At 41.7% G+C, this 18,885-nt stretch overlaps 2 protein-coding genes across 3 annotated transcripts in view; both read left to right on the forward strand.

The window, feature by feature from the left end:
- Positions 1 to 5,270, forward strand: part of tcirg1b (T cell immune regulator 1, ATPase H+ transporting V0 subunit a3b) — a 53,538-nt gene extending 48,268 nt beyond the window's left edge. Inside the window, exons 17-21 of the mRNA XM_061930668.1 lie at positions 83 to 193; positions 276 to 368; positions 437 to 557; positions 672 to 843; positions 4,638 to 5,270. Coding sequence (XP_061786652.1) covers positions 83 to 193; positions 276 to 368; positions 437 to 557; positions 672 to 843; positions 4,638 to 4,731 — 591 coding nt within the window. The 3' untranslated portion in view covers positions 4,732 to 5,270. The remainder of the gene's footprint in view (positions 1 to 82; positions 194 to 275; positions 369 to 436; positions 558 to 671; positions 844 to 4,637) is intronic.
- A 6,617-nt stretch (positions 5,271 to 11,887) lies between these two features.
- mrpl18 (mitochondrial ribosomal protein L18) lies at positions 11,888 to 16,645 on the forward strand. 2 transcript variants are annotated; one of them, XM_061930347.1, is made up of 4 exons: positions 11,888 to 12,175; positions 12,292 to 12,463; positions 16,205 to 16,439; positions 16,504 to 16,645. In XM_061930347.1, exons 1-4 carry the CDS (start codon positions 12,061 to 12,063, stop codon positions 16,579 to 16,581), a joined length of 600 nt encoding a protein of 199 aa, XP_061786331.1. In that variant the 5' UTR covers positions 11,888 to 12,060; the 3' UTR covers positions 16,582 to 16,645. The 2 variants fall into 2 exon arrangements, with proteins under 2 accessions (XP_061786331.1, XP_061786332.1); XM_061930348.1 differs by having other exon boundaries at positions 12,295 to 12,463.
- The last annotated feature ends 2,240 nt before the right edge of the window (positions 16,646 to 18,885 follow it).

Here is an 18,885-nt window from a genome sequence, read left to right on the forward strand (position 1 = left end):
TGTGTGTATATATATATATATATATATATATATAAATACGTTTCATTTACTTTTTATTGTTGAATTGGGACTCAATGTGCAGGGTATTGTTCAAAAAGTCCTGGTGGTGTTGGCACTTTGCTCCGTGCCCGTCCTCCTGCTTGGCAAACCCCTCTTGGAGTACATGACACACAAGGGGAGAAGGCGTCTGCCAGTAAGTCTCTTGTTTCTTTTGGACTGCTTTTTAACTTGCCAGTTGAGCAGGACTGCCCTAGATAACCGCATGTCTCCCGCAGCATCAGGAAGAAGAGCGACACCTTCTGGTGGCCGACGAAGGCTCCATCAACACCCGACAGGGGGAGGTGGAAGGCGGGTGTGCGGAGGAGAAGGCGAGGCTGAAGTCTAGTCTGACTCTTCAATAAGGCTTTTGCAAATCCTTTCTGCTTTCCTCCTTTAGGAGTTTGATGGCGCTGACGTGTTCATGCACCAGGCCATCCACACCATCGAATACTGCCTGGGCTGCATCTCCAACACGGCCTCCTACCTGCGACTCTGGGCTCTCAGTCTGGCACACGCACGTTAGTCGCACACGCACTTCCTGTTTGAGACGCACTCTTTCCATGCTATTGTTGGTCAGTCATGAACCCGTGATGGATGCATCATTTCCAAGTGTGCCTCCTTTCTTCCCACAGAGCTGTCGGAGGTGTTGTGGGTCATGGTGATGCGTATCGCTCTCAGGTGGCAAGGCTACGTGGGCTCCGCAGTTCTCTTTGTGGTCTTTGCCTTCTTTGCAGTGTTGACCGTCGCCATCCTGCTCGTTATGGAGGGCCTGTCAGCTTTTCTTCACGCACTACGTCTGCACTGGTACACTCTTTCTTTGCTTTGATTTTTACTAAGGCAACATCATTGCTTGTAACCTATGTGGCAAAGTCAATGACCCCCAGGATGATGTTTCATTAGTAGAGATGTCCGATAATGGCTTTTTTGCCGATTTCCGATATTGTCCAACTCTTAATTACCGATTCCGATATCTTTAAGAAGGGGAACCGGAGGGTGTGTTCTAACTATCGTGGGATCACACTCCTCAGCCTTCCCGGTAAGGTCTATTCAGGTGTACTGGAGAGGAGGCTACGCCGGATAGTCGAACCTCGGATTCAGGAGGAACAGTGTGGTTTTCGTCCTGGTCGTGGAACTGTGGACCAGCTCTATACTCTCGGCAGGGTCCTTGAGGGTGCATGGGAGTTTGCCCAACCAGTCTACATGTGTTTTGTGGACTTGGAGAAGGCATTCGACCATGTCCCTCGGGAAGTCCTGTGGGGAGTGCTCAGAGAGTACGGGGTATCGGACTGTCTGATTGTGGCAGTCCGCTCCCTGTATGATCAGTGCGAGAGCTTGGTCCGCATTGCCGGTAGTAAGTCGGACACGTTTCCAGTGAGGGTTGGACTCCGCCAAGGCTGCCCTTTGTCACCGATTCTGTTCATAACTTTTATGGACAGAATTTCTAGGCGCAGTCAAGGCGTTGAGGGGATCTGGTTTGGTGGCTGCAGGATTAGGTCTCTGCTTTTTGCAGATGATGTGGTCCTGATGGCTTCATCTGGCCAGGATCTTCAGCTCTCACTGGATCGGTTCGCAGCTGAGTGTGAAGCGACTGGGATGAGAATCAGCACCTCCAAGTCCGAGTCCATGGTTCTCGCCCGGAAAAGGGTGGAGTGCCATCTCCGGGTTGGGGAGGAGATCTTGCCCCAAGTGGAGGAGTTCAAGTACCTCGGAGTCTTGTCCACGAGTGGGGGAAGAGTGGATCGTGAGATCGACAGGCGGATCGGTGCGGCATCTTCAGTAATGCGGACGCTGTATCGATCCGTTGTGGTGAAGAAGGAGTTGAGCCGGAAGGCAAAGCTCTCAATTTACCGGTCGATCTACGTTCCCATCCTCACCTATGGTCATGAGCTTTGGGTCATGACCGAAAGGACAAGATCACGGGTACAAGCGGCCGAAATGAGTTTCCTCCGCCTGGTGGCGGGGCTCTCCCTTAGAGATAGGGTGAGAAGCTCTGCCATCCGGGAGGAGCTCAAAGTAAAGCCGCTGCTCCTCCACATGGAGAGGAGCCAGATGAGGTGGTTCGGGCATCTGGTCAGGATGCCACCCGAACGCCTCCCTAGGGAGGTGTTTAGGGCACGTCCCACCGGTAGGAGGCCGCGGGGAAGACCCAGGACACGTTGGGAAGACTATGTCTCCCGGCTGGCCTGGGAACGCCTCGGGGTCCCACAGGAAGAGCTGGACGAAGTGGCTGGGGAGAGGGAAGTCTGGGCTTCCCTGCTTAAGCTGCTGCCCCCGCGACCAGACCTCGGATAAGCGGAAGAAGATGGATGGATGGATGGATGGATGGATATCAAGCGATACCGATATATACAGTGGTGGAATGAACACATTATTATGCCTCGTTTTGTTGTGATGCATTAAACAATGTAACAAGGTTTTCCAAAATAAATCAACTCAAGTAATGGAAAAAAGTGCCAACATGGCACTGCCATATTTATTATTGAAGTCACAAAGTGCATTATTTTTTTTTAACATGCCTCAAAACAGCAGCTTGGAATTTGGGACATGCTCTCCCTCAGAGAGCATGAGGAGGTTGAGGTGGGCGGGGTTGGGGGGGAAGGGGTTTAGGGTGTTAGCGGGGGGTGTATATTCTAGCATCCCAGAAGAGTTAGTGCTGCAAGGGATTCTGGGTATTTGTTCTGTTGTGTTACGGTGCGGATTTTCTCCCGAAATGTGTTTGTCATTCTTGTTTGGTGTGGGTTCACAGTCTGGCGCATATTTGTAACAGTTTTGTAAAAAATGCCAACATGGCACTGCCATATTTATTAATGAAGTCACAAAGTGCATTATTTGTTTTAACATGCCTCAAAACAGCAGCTTGGAATTTGGGACATGCTCTCCCTCAGAGAGCATGAGGAGGTTGAGGTGGGCGGGGTTGGGGGGGAAGGGGTTTAGGGTGTTAGCGGGGGGTGTATATTCTAGCATCCCAGAAGAGTTAGTGCTGCAAGGGATTCTGGGTATTTGTTCTGTTGTGTTACGGTGCGGATGTTCTCCCGAAATGTGTTTGTCATTCTTGTTTGGTGTGGGTTCACAGTCTGGCGCATATTTGTAACAGTTTTGTAAAAAAATGCCAACATGGCACTGCCATATTTATTAATGAAGTCACAATGTGCATTATTTTTTTTAACATGCCTCAAAACAGCAGCTTGGAATTTGGGACATGCTCTCCCTCAGAGAGCATGAGGAGGTTGAGGTGGGCGGGTTTGGGGGGGAAGGGGTTTAGGGTGTTAGCGGGGGGTGTATATTCTAGCATCCCAGAAGAGTTAGTGCTGCAAGGGATTCTGGGTATTTGTTCTGTTGTGTTTATGTTGTGTTACGGTGCGGATGTTCTCCCGAAATGTGTTTGTCATTCTTGTTTGGTGTGGGTTCACAGTCTGGCGCATATTTGTAACAGTTTTGTAAAAAATGCCAACATGGCACTGCCATATTTATTAATGAAGTCACAAAGTGCATTATTTGTTTTAACATGCCTCAAAACAGCAGCTTGGAATTTGGGACATGCTCTCCCTCAGAGAGCATGAGGAGGTTGAGGTGGGCGGGGTTGTGGGGGGGGGGGGCAGGGTTTGGGGGATTAGCGGGGGGTGTATATAAAGTTAAAGTTAAAGTTAAAGTACCAATGATTGTCACACACACACTAGGTGTGGTGAAATTATTCTCTGCATTTGACCCATCACCCTTGATCACCCCCTGGGAGGTGAGGGGAGCAGTGAGCAGCAGCGGTGGCCGCGCCCGGTAATCATTTTTGGTGATTTAACCCCCAATTCCAACCCTTGATGCTGAGTGCCAAGCAGGGAGGCAATGGGTCCCATTTTTATAGTCTTTGGTGTGACCCGGCCGGGATTTGAACTCACAACCTACCGATCTCAGGGCGGACACTCTAACCACTAGGCCACTGAGTAGGTCCTGGAAGAGTTAGTGCTGCAAGGGATTCTGGGTATTTGTTCTGTTGTGTTACGGTGCGGATGTTCTCCCGAAATGTGTTTGTCATTCTTGTTTGGTGTGGGTTCACAGTCTGGCGCATATTTGTAACAGTTTTGTAAAAAAATGCCAACATGGCACTGCCATATTTATTAATGAAGTCACAAAGTGCATTATTTGTTTTAACATGCCTCAAAACAGCAGCTTGGAATTTGGGACATGCTCTCCCTCAGAGAGCATGAGGAGGTTGAGGTGGGTGGGGGGGGGCGGGGTTTGGGAGATTAGCGGGGGGGTGTATATTGTAGCATCCTGGAAGAGTTAGTGCTGCAAGGGATTCTGGGTATTTGTTCTGTTCTGTTACGGTGTGGATGTTCTCCCAAAATGTCATTCTTGTTTGGTGTGGGTTCACAGTGTGGTGCATATTTGTAACCGTGTTAAAGTTATTTATACGGCCACCCTCAGTGTGACCTGTATGGCTGTTGACCATTCAAGTTAGTTTGACACCCCTACCTTTTTTATTTTATTTTTGGATGGGAGAGAGGATAAAAAGTCATACTAGCTCTTCCATCCCTAATTATCCTTCTTTTTTTCCACAATGCTGCGTAAAAACATCCAGTTAACTTGTGATGTCTTTGTTCCAGGGTGGAGTTCCAGAACAAGTTCTACAGCGGCACAGGCTACAAGCTGAACCCCTTCTCCTTCTCTTCTCTGATCAATGCATCAGCTGCCATGTGATCATCAGACCGCCCACGCACAAAATGATTCATTTCACGTACGTCAACAAGTGCTTGGGACTGCAGAAACCTGCCTGAGACGATGTCACAGTTTGTTTGCACAATGAACACGACTGTTATTACAATGACATTTTAAGAAACTATTGTCTTACTTTTCAATTTGTATTTACTGCATTCTTTCTTATTCATTCCAGACACTTAGGTATTGATTTTTTCCCCCACCGTAATTAACATTATGATATTCTTACAAATTGAAAAAGGAAGTTATTGAATTGGGGTTTTCTACTTAATTTAGTTAACGGCCACATTATCATGATTCTCACCCGCTAATGAAGCTTTATCCACCAAACAGTGTTGTGTTACAGATGCATAACACATTTTAACTTGAAAAATTGTAGCAGTTTTCTCTTGTGCCTTACTCAGATTGATTGTTTATTCATTTTCATGACAATACCTTGGACCACATTCTTTCTGTTTTTTTTCCTTATGCATCGTCAAAGTGATCAAATTTGAACTCAAATTAAATATGATTTTCTTGTATGATCACACGGTGTGTTGCGTCTTAATTAGGGCAGGCAAAAATAACAAGTCATGTGATTAATCACAAAACATCTCATTAATCATGTATAAGATCAGATTAATAACTATTTATTTTTAATGCACATGCTGTGTTACCTTTTTAAAAGGTGAAGCGGGTCAGTGATCAGGTCAATGCAAAGATGAATAAGGAGACTACAAATTAGATGTTGAACTGAAATACTGATAGAATGTATTATTTTTTATAGTTTTGTTTTTGTTTATTATTCTTTGGTCAATGGTCAACAAAATAAACAAACAGTTGCACATTTATAGATTGAAAAAGAAAATGTTGCAGAGCGAAAGGGTTTAGGCTGAAGTTGAACACTTATTGCGCCTAACCCTATAAACCATGTCAAGTACAAGATGAACTTTCGAAAATTATGACCAATCTGGCGCCCTAGGCAAGATTTTAGGTGGCACCCCCCCACATCGGCAGTGAAGTGTATATACTCACAAGAAACCGAATAGCTTTGTCTTTGACCTTTTTTTTTACTTAAAGAAAGCAAATTAACAATCAGAATAGTTAACAAGATAAAAAAAATATATGAATAAATAAATGAATGCAAAAAAGTAAAAAATGAATATATGAAATACAATATCTTTACATACATATTGCTTAATTTACATTAATGATGTGCACTTTAACAACTAGGCTTACAACTATACCTAATATATAAAGGGGTGGAAAAGTGACTATTATCTGCAGGGCAAACATTAGCTAACCAGAAGGCAATAACAATGTAAACAAAAAACACCTGCTTAAAAGATCTAACACAAATGTCCCTGAGGAATGTAAGGTGGGAGTACTGTAATTACCTAACGTTACATTATTATTTTCCATAACAATTTAGCCCCCTCCACAATATTAACCCGACGTTAAAACAGAACTAGCTATTTATTGATTAGCAATTGCCGAATCATGTAGCATTAGCTTAATGCTAAAAAGCCAGGTTACTATCACATTCTGTAACAGACAAATAATTTCATGTAGGCTAACGTTACCTACCTGCTACCTCTGTCTTTTCTCGTTTCTCCTCCTCTTCTTTTCTCTTTTTTCTTCCCTGGGCACCTGACAGTTTTGGCCGTTTTGACATCTTGTGTTGATTTTTTGATGTGGTGACGTCCAAAAAGAGTCATGATACGGGAAGGGAGGGGGCGCACCGTGCGGGGGGGCGTAATGTTGTAACAAATAATATTTCTATTAAATAGGCTTTACTTTGCATTTTAATTAACGTGGGGTTATTTTTTGTATTTAGAAATAATAGTACCAACTTTTTTTTTTTTTTCTCCAACATTTGTGGCACTGGCGTGGCGCCCCCTGATGGACGGCGCCCTTAGCATTTGCCTATACGGCCTATGCCACGGGCCGGCCCTGGGGGCGCGTACCGCTTTTAGAAAGTCACGTGACCGATCATGAGCTGTTTTGGTCACGTGACCGATACGCCAACTGTGTCGCACTGACGCCTCCTCTGTGCCCTGTGAGCGGCTCTTTTCTACAGCCGGAGAAATAATAACTAAGAAGAGAAATCGTCTAAAATGTAATACGTCGGAAAAACTTTTATTTATTTATTTTTTTTTTTATAAAAATGTGTAAAAAATAAAATTAAAAGAATTCCCAGTCCACAATCATCCACAACACGTTCTCTTAGATTTCCATGTTATGATACATGTTCACATTATTTATTGACTGTATCTAAAAAAGATAAAAATATATTTTTATTTAAATGAAGATATGAAATAATCCTAAATGAAATACAATGACTTGGTTTATATTATTGTATATACTAGGGCAGGGGTCACCAACGCGGTGCCCGCGGTCACCAGGTAGCCCGTAAGGACCAGATCAGTCGCCCGCTGGCCTGTTCTAAAAATAGCTCAAAGAGCAGCACTTACCAGTGAGCTGCCTCTATTTTTTAAATGTTATTTATTTACTAGCAAGCTGGTCTCGCTTTGCTCGACATTTTTAATTCTAGAAGAGACAAAACTCAAATAGAATTTGAAAATCCAAGAAAATATTTTAAAGACTTGGTCTTCACTTGGAATAAGCGGTAGAAAATGGATGGATGGATGGGTCTTCACTTGTTTAAATAAATTCATTTATTTTTTACTTTGCTTCTTATTACTTTTAGAAATACAATTTTAGAGAAAAAATACAACCTTAAAAATGATTTTAGGATTTTTAAACAAATATACCTTTTTACCTTTTAAATTTCTTCCTCTTCTTTCCTGACAATTTAAATCAATGTTCAAGTCAAAAAAATTTTTTTATTGTAAAGAATAATAAATATTTTAGCTTCTGTTTGTTCGACGAAGAATATTTGTGAAATATTTCTTCAAACTTACTATGATTAAAATTCAAAAAACATATTCTGGCAAATCTCGAAAATCTGTAGAATCAAATTTAAATCTTATTTCAAAGTATTTTGAATTTCTTTTAAAATTTTTGTTCTGGAAAATCTAGAAGAAATACTGATTTGTCTTTGTTAGAAATATAGCTTGGTCCAATTTGTTAAATATTCTAACAAAGTGCAGATTGGATTTTAACCAATTTAAAACATGTCATCAAAATTCTAAAATGTATCTTAATCAGGAAAAAATACTAATGATGTTCCATAAATTCTTTTTTTTAATTTTTTCAAAAAGATTCAAATTAGCTAGTTTTTCTCTTCTTTTTGTCGGTTGAATTTTGAATTTTAAAAAGTCGAAATTGAAGATAAACTATGTTTCAAAATGTTATTTGAATTTTTTTCATGTTTTCTCCTCTTTTAAACCATTCAATTAAGTGTTTTTTTCATCATTTATTCTCTACAAAAAACCTTCCGTAAAAGGAAAAAAAATGCACGACGGAATGACAGACAGAAATACCCATTTTTTTATATATATATATATATATAAATGTATTTATTTAGCTATTCTTGTTTAAATCACACTGACGTGTAACTTACAAATGACAATATATTTATTTATTTAAGTGTGTATCAAACTGGTAGCCCTTCGCATTAATCAGTACCCAAGAAGTAGTTTTTGGTTCCAAAAAGGTTGGTGACCCCTGTACTAGGGCATCAAATCAGTGTCAGTTGAGTCGGTCCATAGGTTGCCTGTAGGGATTTTTAATGTCCAGCAGATGTCAGTATTTAGTGACACAGTATCGACACAGTATCAATACAGTTTTGCAATGTGTCGAAACGCTTCATGACGCCTCATCAACCCATCACTAGCGTGCCGGCTTCTATCACATGATATATGCGGCTTCTACACACACATAAGTGAATGCAAAGTATACTTGATCAAAAGCCATACAGGTCACACTGAGGGTGGCCGCATAAACAACTTTAACACTGTTACAAATACGATTAGTTTATCGTGTATAGTATACACGATAAACTAATCTTGATAATAACTGGACGTAGGAAACTCTTAATTCTCAGTTTAGCCCGGGAGCTCTTTATTTATGTTACCTCTTGGTCGAACACCGCCATCTCCTCCACTTCCGGTTAGTGAAGTGCAATACATCCTGTTACAGCAGTAAGGAACAGACTTTCACAATAAAGGTTTCAGCCGTAAACATTACACTTATGTAATAAAATAATAAAGGGGAGACATTAGGGCAGGTTCGCTAGCCACCGCTTCTTTAATGACAACATCACACACACCTTCCACAACCACACACCTGCGTTTCAGCCCTACGGCAATTCTGGAGGGACAAAACTCCTCCTCCTTACCGAACACACTCTGGTAATTTGGGACACCCTGAACTGTTTGTTACATTATTTTATTAGAGATGTATTATCAATCAATCAATCAATCAATGTTTATTTATATAGCCCTAAATCACAAGTGTCTCAAAGGGCTGCACAAGCCACAACGACATCCTCGGTATAGCCTACATAAGGGCAAGGAAAAACTCACCCCAGTGGGACGTCGATGTGAATGACTATGAGAAACCTTGGAGAGGACCGCATATGTGGGTAACCCCCCCCCCTCTAGGGGAGACCAAAAGCAATGGATGTCGAGTGGGTCTGACATAATATTGTGAGAGTCCAGTCCATAGTGGATCCAGCATAACAGTAAGAGTCCAGTCCACAGTGGGGTCAGCAGGAAACCATCCCGAGCGGAGACGGGTCAGCAGCACAGAGATGTTCCCAACCGATATACAGGCGAGCGGTCCACCCCGGGTCCCGACCCCGGACAGCCAGCACCCCATCCATGGCCACCGGATCTGTGTGTCTTCCCCTCCACAAGGGATAGGGGGGAGCAGAGGAGAAAAGAAAAGAAACGGCAGATCAACTGGTCTAAAAAAGGGGGGCTATTCAAAGGCTAGAGTATACAAATGAGTTTTGAGATGGGACTTAAATGTTTCTACTGAGGTAGCATCTCTAACTGTTACCGGGAGGGCATTCCATAGTACTGGAGCCCGAATAGAAAACGCTCTACAGCCCGCAGACTTTTTTTTGGGCTCTGGGAATCACTAATAAGCCGGAGTTCTTTGAACGCAGATTTCTTGCCGGGACATATGGTACAATGCAATCGGTAAGATAGGCTGGAGCTAGACCGTGTAGTATTTTATACGTAAGTAGTAAAACCTTAAAGTCGCATCTTAAGTGCACAGGAAGCCAGTGCAGGTGAGCCAGTATAGGCGTAATATGATCAAACTTTCTTGTTCTTGTCAAAAGTCTAGCAGCCGCATTTTGTACCAACTGTAATCTTTTAATGCTAGACATAGGGAGACCCCAAAATAATACGTTACAGTAATCGAGACGAGACGTAACGAACGCATGAATAATGATCTCAGCGTCGCTAGTGGACAAAATGGAACGAATTTTAGCGATATTGCGGAGATGAAAGAAGGCCGTTTTAGTAACACTCTTAATGTGTGACTCAAAGGAGAGAGTTGGGTGGAAGATAATACCCAGATTCTTTACTGAGTCGCTTTGTGTAATTGTTTGGTTGTCAAATGTTAAGGTGGTATAATCAAATAAATGTTGGTGTTTAGCAGGACCGATAATCAGCATTTCCGTTTTCTTAGTGTTGAGTTGCAAGAAGTTAGCGGACATCCATTGTTTAATTTCATTAAGACACGCCTCCAGCTGACTACAATCCGGCGTGTTGGTCAGCTTTAGGGGCATGTAGAGTTGGGTGTCATCAGCATAGCAATGAAAGCTAACACCGTATTTGCGTATGATGTCGCCTAGCGGCAGCATGTAAATACCAAAGAGTGCAGGGCCAAGAACCGAACCTTGGGGGACTCCGCACGTTACCTTAACATAGTCCGAGGTCACATTGTTATGGGAGACGCACTGCATCCTGTCAGTAAGATAAAAGTTAAACCACGACAAGGCTAAGTCTGACATACCAATACGTGTTTTGATACGCTCTAATAAAATGTTATGATCGACGGTATCGAAAGCAGCGCTAAGATCAAGAAGCAGCAACATAGATGACGCATCAGAATCCATCGTTAGCAGTAGATCATTAGTCATTTTTGCGAGGGCTGTCTCCGTAGAGTGATTTGCCCTGAAACCGGATTGAAAAGGTTCACAGAGATTGTTAGACATTAAGTGTTCATTTAGCTGCTGTGCGACAATTTTTTCGAGGATTTTCGAGATAAACGGAAGGTGGGACACCGGCCGGTAGTTTACCATGAGGTCAGGATCGAGGTTAGGTCTTTTGAGCAAAGGATGAATAACCGCTTTTTTGAATGCTAGTGGAACAGTGCCAGAGGAAAGTGATAAGTTTATAATATTTAGCACTGATGGACCTAATAATACAAAAAGCTCCTTAATAAGTTTCCCAGGAAATGGGTCAAGTAAACATGTTGTTTGTTTTGTCCCATTGACACATCTTAACAATTCCTCTAGTGTTATTTCATCAAAGAGAGAGAAACTATTTTGGAGGGCGGTATCCTTCGTAGATACAGTCGTATCTGTGTTAATAGAACCCAGTTGTAGCTGTGATGCATTGTCTTTAATCTCCTTTCTAATGAGTTCAATTTTCTTATTAAAGAAATTCATAAAATCATCTGCTGAGTGGGTGGAGCTACTGGGAGGAGTCCCTTGTTGGGTTAGCGATGCTACTGTACTAAACAAAAATTTCGGATCATTTTTGTTGAGGTGGATGAGATTTGAGTAATATTTAGCTTTAGCTAGGTTTTACATTTATATTATTATTATTATTATTATTTTTTTTTAAAGGACCTTATCCTCACCATCCCTGGTTGTCCAAATTAGGCATAATAATGTGTTAATTCCACGACTGTATATATTGGTATCGCTTGATATCGGTATCGGTAATTAAAGAGCTGGACAATATCGGAATATCGGATATTGGCAAAAAGCCATTATTGGACATCCCTATATTTGATCTATAAATAAAATAAATGTATTTACAAAGAGTACAAACATTAAGATGCCAAGTTTAAAAAAAACGTGACCGTTTGTAATGTAAATGGTGTTGAGTTATTAAATATTTGTACTTTTTAGCTGCTGCTTTAAACAAACGTATAATGTCCAATGTTTGGGAAAACAAGCTTTCTATTTATCAGTAGCGGAACTTTACATGAGTCGCTGTTTTCTGTCGGAGCCGTTTTTGACGACGCACCCGGATGTTGTCTGAATGTCAAACATGGCGTCCCATGTGCTGCAGTGACTTGTTTCTTCAATGTAAATATTAGCTTTTTATTTCTGCTAAATGGTATTTTGTGACAAAAGAAGGCAGTTCTATACGTCTAAAAAAAATTGGGTTTGGCTCATAAATGGCGCTGAGTCGAAGTCTTCGTCAGCTGTTTGCTGTAATTCCGCGATGTAGCGTGTCCACTCAGCGATGTAGCGTGTCCACTCCGCGATGTAGCGTGTCCACTAAACTAGCAGGTAAATGTGTCATTTATTTATATTTCAAGTCACTTTAAAAAAAAAAAAAAAGCGGATTCGCTGTATTTATTTAGTCAGAGTGAGATTGTAAACGTTTGTCTTGTTGTTAATGTAAGCAGCTCGGTGTGTGACACAGTGGTCCTCCCAGCCGGAACACAACTTGCGAGAAAATGAGGCCGTGAACCCAAACTTTGTCAACCGAAACCCGCGGAACTTGGAGCTCATGTGCTTGGCGGTGAAGGACCGTGGATGGAAGACGACGTGGCCTCACCGGGAGTTCCACCACAGGTGTGCACAGACTTCTTTGCCTTTTCACAAATAGAACAAGGTCACAAATTGTGTTTTTATGAACCTTCAGGTTCAGATCGAGATCTTTAAAACTACCACCCCATTTTCCGGACCATAGGGCGCACCGGATTATAAGACACACTGCCGATGAACGGGTCTAGTCAGGTCTGTTTTCATACAAAAGGCGCACCGGATTATAAGGCGCATTAAAGGAGTCATATTATTATGTTTTCTTCTAAATGTAAAAGACTTGTTTGTGGTGGTTCTTTGCTCAAAATGTTGCATGGATGATGTTTTACACATCTTCAAGCCGCTTTCTGACAGTCGCTTCAGGATTACGCCGTTTTGTGGGAGCTCTTATTCACGTGCCTCCACTTGGACAGTGTCTTCTCCCCATCATCTTTGTTGTACAAAGTAAACAAAAACAGAATGCTGGACGACAGCAAAGACTTACTGCGGAGCAGAGACGGCGTCCACAAAGTACATCCAAACCATGACATGACAATCAACAATGTCCCCACAGAGAAGGAATAAAACAACTACAATATTCTTGATTGCTAAAACAAAGTAGATGCGGGAAATATCGCTCAAAAGAAGACATGAAACTGCTACAGGAAAATACCAACAGAAGAGAAAAAGCCACCAAAATAGGAGCGCAAGACAAGAAGTAAAACACTACACACAGGAAAACAGCAAAAAAAGTCCAAATAAGTCAGGGTGTGATGTGACAGGTGGTGACAGTACACCTACTTTGAGACAAGAGCTATAGTGATGCATGCTTGGTTATGCTTTAAAGTCATATCCAACAATTGTGACAACTACTTTTTATTGTCAATATCAGCTGCTGAGTTTCATTTTTTTAATAATTTCTGTTGTGGTGTGCCTCAGAGTTTTTTTTTTCAATTGAAAAACACTGCACTCGTGTAACAACAAGGCCGGAAATGTGTCCCGTGAAAAACTGTCCGACCGAAACTCTCTAATAACTAAAGTTCCTTGGGTGAATAATGTAAACTCACTACACCGGTATGTTTTAGCGCTTTCATGGTGAGTTTACTGACTTATATAAGTAAGATCTTTACACTACTTTATATTAGAAATGGCAACAGTGGAGGATGAATGTCACATAACAAGAAGATAGAGGAAAAAGAAGAAGATTATCGACACACACAAATTTTCTGGACTTATGCAGATCCCAAATACAGATCAGCAAGTACCAGTTGCTTTTGCATAATATTGCGAAACAAAACGCCAGATAATGTCTTACCTTATACACACAGCATAATAATACTGGTATGTTGAAGCACAGTACAATCCATCAAGAGGTGTGGCCTCATAGCTTACCAAAGTCTGACTAAAACATTTTTAAAGATTTTCGAGCGCCGTGTGTAATGTTCTGTATTTTCAATAGAACATATACAATTTTGGTGTTTACCTGAGTCATATTGCAGTATCTCTTATGTGTGACTGCCATCTACTGGCCACATTTATCATTCCACCATGTACCAAATAAAATGTATTATTATTATTATTAGCCTTTATTTAACCAGGTAAAATCCCATTGAGATCAAAGATCTCTTTTCCAAGGGAGACCTGGCCAAGAGGGCAGCAGCAAGGTTACATTAAAAAGAGTAAACAAATACATAAAACATCACATTTACAACATTAAAACTTGCTGACATGACACATGTGCATACAGACAAGGTAGACTGCAATCCTTTCACAGAAGCTTTAAACTCATTCAACGTAACTAGGGCTTGAAGTTTAATGTTCGATTGTAGGTTATTCCAAGCCTTCGGTGCTGAAAACCTAAATGCTTTCTTGCCCAGTTCAGTTCTTACTTTGGGGACGACAAATTGCAGAACATTCATTGAACGAAGATTGTGACTTCCTTGTTTCTTTGTTAAAAGACAAGACAGATAAGATGGAGTGATACCCAGAATGGTTTTGTAGATGAAAACATACCAATGATTGAGGCGTCGAGCACATAAAGATGTCCAGTTAACCATTGAGTATAACACACAATGGTGAGTAAGGGGAGTGCAGTTGGTGATGAATCTCAGTGCTAAAATAGCTTCTAGGTCGGTAAGCACAACCAAAATTATTCCATCCACTTATGCACACGCTTGGCATTCTCTCCATGAGCCTTCAAGCACACCTGTGAAGTGAAAACCATTTCAGGTGACTACCTTTTGAAGCTCATGGAGAGAATGCCAAGAGTGTGCGGAAAAAGTAATCAGAGCAAAGGGTGGCTATTTTGAAGAAACTAGAATATAAAACATGTTTTCAGTTATTTCACCTTCTTTTGTTAAGTACATAACTCCACATGTGTTCATTGATGGTTGTGATGTGACAATCTACAATGTAAATAGTCATGACAATAAAGAAAACACATTGAATGAGGAGAAGGTGTGTCCAAACTTTTGGCCTGTACTGTACAGGTAAAAGCCAGTAAATTAGAATATTTTGAAAAACTTGATTTATTTCAGTAATTGCATTCAAAAGGTGTAACTTGTACATTATATTTATTCATTGCACACAGACTGATGCATTCTCAGGAAACAGAGTGGACCGACACCAGCAGATGACATGGCACCCCAAACCATCACTGATGGTGGAAACTTTACACTAGACTTCAGGCAACGTGGATCCTGTGCCTCTCCTGTCTTCCTCCAGACTCTGGGACCTCGATTTCCAAAGGAAATGCAAAATTTGCATGGTTGGGTGATGGTTTGGGGTGCCATGTCATCTGCTGGTGTCGGTCCACTCTGTTTCCTGAGATCCAGGGTCAACGCAGCCGTCTACCAGCAAGTTTTAGAGCACTTCATGCTTCCTGCTGCTGACCTGCTCTATGGAGATGGAGATTTCAAGTTCCAACAGGACTTGGCGCCTGCACACAGCGCAAAATCTACCCGTGCCTGGTTTACGGACCATGGTATTTCTCTTCTAAATTGGCCCGCCAACTCCCCTGACCTTAGCCCCATAGAAAATCTGTGGGGTATTGTGAAAAGGAAGATGCAGAATGCCAGACCCAAAAACGCAGAAGAGTTGAAGGTCACTATCAGAGCAACCTGGGCTCTCATAACACCTGAGCAGTGCCAGAAACTCATCGACTCCATGCCACGCCGCATTAACGCAGTAATTGAGGCAAAAGGAGCTCCAACCAAGTATTGAGTATTGTACATGCTCATATTTTTCATTTTCATACTTTTCAGTTGGCCAACATTTCTAAAAATCCCTTTTTTGTATTAGCCTTAAGTAATATTCTAATTTTGTGACACACGGAATTTTGGATTTTCATTTGTTGCCACTTCAAATCATCAAAATTAAATGAAATAAACATTTGAATGCATCAGTCTGTGTGCAATGAATAAATATAATGTACAAGTTACACCTTTTGAATGCAATTACTGAAATAAATCAAGTTTTTCAAAATATTCTAATTTACTGGCTTTTACCTGTATATAGATTTTTTTTTAACTCACATTTACAAGGCAGGAAGAACTTCTTCAAACTTTACAAAAACCCAGGGGCCCCTCCTTGTGCTTGGGGCCTCTTTACATCCTCACTCACCCGTGTGTGGGGGCACCACACATCCATGTGACCCGTCTAAAACTGACCATGAAGATCGTCCAAACTGCAAAGTTCGACACATTGACTATTTTGTGTTGTGATAGTTCTGCTGTTGGACTTACTTTTTCCCTCCCAGGGACCCTAAATGATTATAATTCCCCCCCCCCCTAGGTTGGTGTTTTCTCGTAGTATACGATACGTGACAGTAGAGGTCTTCTCCTGCTCCTCGCTCGTCCCCGTGCTCTCCTGCTCCACCAAAGAGTGGGCGCTGAAGGAGGACCTGGCCTCCGCCAACTGCGTGGCAGCATGTCAGGCCGTGGGCGAGGTGCTGGCGCGTCGGTGTAAGCAGGCGGGCATCACCAGGATGGTGTTTGAAGCCATCCCCTGGACGTACCGCTCTGATGCTGTGAGTGGAGACCATCAAAAAAAACAATTTTGGACGACGTGTTTGTAACTTTCCTCTGGTGCAGGTTCAGTCATTCCGAGCTGCAATGAAAGAAGGAGGAGTCGTCTTCAGTGAACCAAGAAGGAAATACATCGGGACCTAATTGAGGGTCGTCTAACAGCCACTGTGTTGTTTGGTGAATAAAACCTTACCGGAATGAAAAGAAACAGGATTTGTCTTTATTTTTAATGTGCAGAATCAAACAGCAGAAGTGCTTCTAAACTGGATGATAGAAGAGCTCAGGCTGCTGTCTGATAATACAGGTAAAAGCCAGTAAATTAGAATATTTTGAAAAACTTGATTGATTTCAGTAATTGCATTCAAAAGGTGTAACTTGTACATTATATTTATTCATTGCACACAGACTGATGCATTCAAATGTTTATTTCATTTAATTTTGATGATTTGAAGTGGCAACAAATGAAAATCCAAAATTCCGTGTGTCACAAAATTAGAATATTACTTAAGGCTAATACAAAAAAGGGATTTTTAGAAATGTTGGCCAACTGAAAAGTATGAAAATGAAAAATATGAGCATGTACAATACTCAATACTTGGTTGGAGCTCCTTTTGCCTCAATTACTGCGTTAATGCGGCGTGGCATGGAGTCGATGAGTTTCTGGCACTGCTCAGGTGTTATGAGAGCCCAGGTTGCTCTGATAGTGGCCTTCAACTCTTCTGCGTTTTTGGGTCTGGCATTCTGCATCTTCCTTTTCACAATACCCCACAGATTTTCTATGGGGCTAAGGTCAGGGGAGTTGGCGGGCCAATTTAGAACAGAAATACCATGGTCCGTAAACCAGGCACGGGTAGATTTTGCGCTGTGTGCAGGCGCCAAGTCCTGTTGGAACTTGAAATCTCCATCTCCATAGAGCAGGTCAGCAGCAGGAAACATGAAGTGCTCTAAAACTTGCTGGTAGACGGCTGCGTTGACCCTGGATCTCAGGAAACAGAGTGGACCGACACCAGCAGATGACATGGCACCCCAAACCATCACTGATGGTGGAAACTTTACACTAGACTTCAGGCAACGTGGATCCTGTGCCTCTCCTGTCTTCCTCCAGACTCTGGGACCTCGATTTCCAAAGGAAATGCAAAGTTTGCATGGTTGGGTGATGGTTTGGGGTGCCATGTCATCTGCTGGTGTCGGTCCACTCTGTTTCCTGAGATCCAGGGTCAACACAGCCGTCTACCAGCAAGTTTTAGAGCACTTCATGCTTCCTGCTGCTGACCTGCTCTATGGAGATGGAGATTTCAAGTTCCAACAGGACTTGGCGCCTGCACACAGCGCAAAATCTACCCGTGCCTGGTTTACGGACCATGGTATTTCTGTTCTAAATTGGCCCGCCAACTCCCCTGACCTTAGCTCCATAGAAAATCTGTGGGGTATTGTGAAAAGGAAGATGCAGAATGCCAGACCCAAAAACGCAGAAGAGTTGAAGGCCACTATCAGAGCAACCTGGGCTCTCATAACACCTGAGCAGTGCCAGAAACTCATCGACTCCATAACACGCCGCATTAACGCAGTAATTGAGGCAAAAGGAGCTCCAACCAAGTATTGAGTATTGTACATGCTCATATTTTTCATTTTCATACTTTTCAGTTGGCCAACATTTCTAAAAATCTCTTTTTTGTTTTAGCCTTAAGTAATATTCTAATTTTGTGACACACGGAATTTTGGATTTTCATTTGTTGCCACTTCAAATCATCAAAATTAAATGAAATAAACATTTGAATGCATCAGTCTGTGTGCAATGAATAAATATAATGTACAAGTTACACCTTTTGAATGCAATTACTGAAATAAATCAACTTTTTCAAAATATTCTAATTTACTGGCTTTTACCTGTAAATACAACATGTGCATGTTCAAGCATCCTGCAAAGTAACATAGAAACACTTCTCAACATGAACTGCAGCTATCATTCATTGGCACATTGGAATACAGACTTTGCACCAGAAAACTGGCTCCTAACTTGGTCCACAATAAAATACAGCTTAGGCAAGAAAACCTTCAATGAGTGAACGTCACCAGTCACTGGACTCAACTTTCTTCTTTTTACTTGGCAAATAAGTAATTGCATAGTTGACATCTGGAGTGTTGAAATGTAACTAAACAGACAATGTGGATATGCAAGCTGAATAATCACAAAACAATCAGCTGAAATATAAAGTAAAAACTAGGGATGTCTGATAATGGCTTTTTGCTGATATCCGATATTGTCCAACTCTTTAATTACCGATGTCAAGCGATACCGATATATACAGTCGTGGAATTAACACATTATTATGCCTAGGGATGGTGAAGATAAGGTCCTTTCCAAAAAAATAAGATAAATTAAAAACATTTTTCTTGAATAAAAAAGAAAGTAAAACAATATAAAAACAGTTACATAGAAACTAGTAA

This window comes from Nerophis lumbriciformis, linkage group LG36 (assembly GCF_033978685.3).
Source record: "Nerophis lumbriciformis linkage group LG36, RoL_Nlum_v2.1, whole genome shotgun sequence".
Taxonomy (NCBI): Eukaryota; Metazoa; Chordata; class Actinopteri; order Syngnathiformes; family Syngnathidae; genus Nerophis; species Nerophis lumbriciformis.

Coding starts and splice junctions, on each gene's coding strand:
- mrpl18 (XM_061930347.1), top strand. CDS start 12,061: ATGGCGCTGAGTCGAAGTCTTCGTCAGCTGTTTGCTGTAATTCCGCGA. Junction 12,464..16,204: donor CACCGGGAGTTCCACCACAG/GTGTGCACAGAC, acceptor CCCCCCCCCTAG/GTTGGTGTTTTCTCGTAGTA. Junction 16,440..16,503: donor GGACGTACCGCTCTGATGCT/GTGAGTGGAGAC, acceptor CCTCTGGTGCAG/GTTCAGTCATTCCGAGCTGC.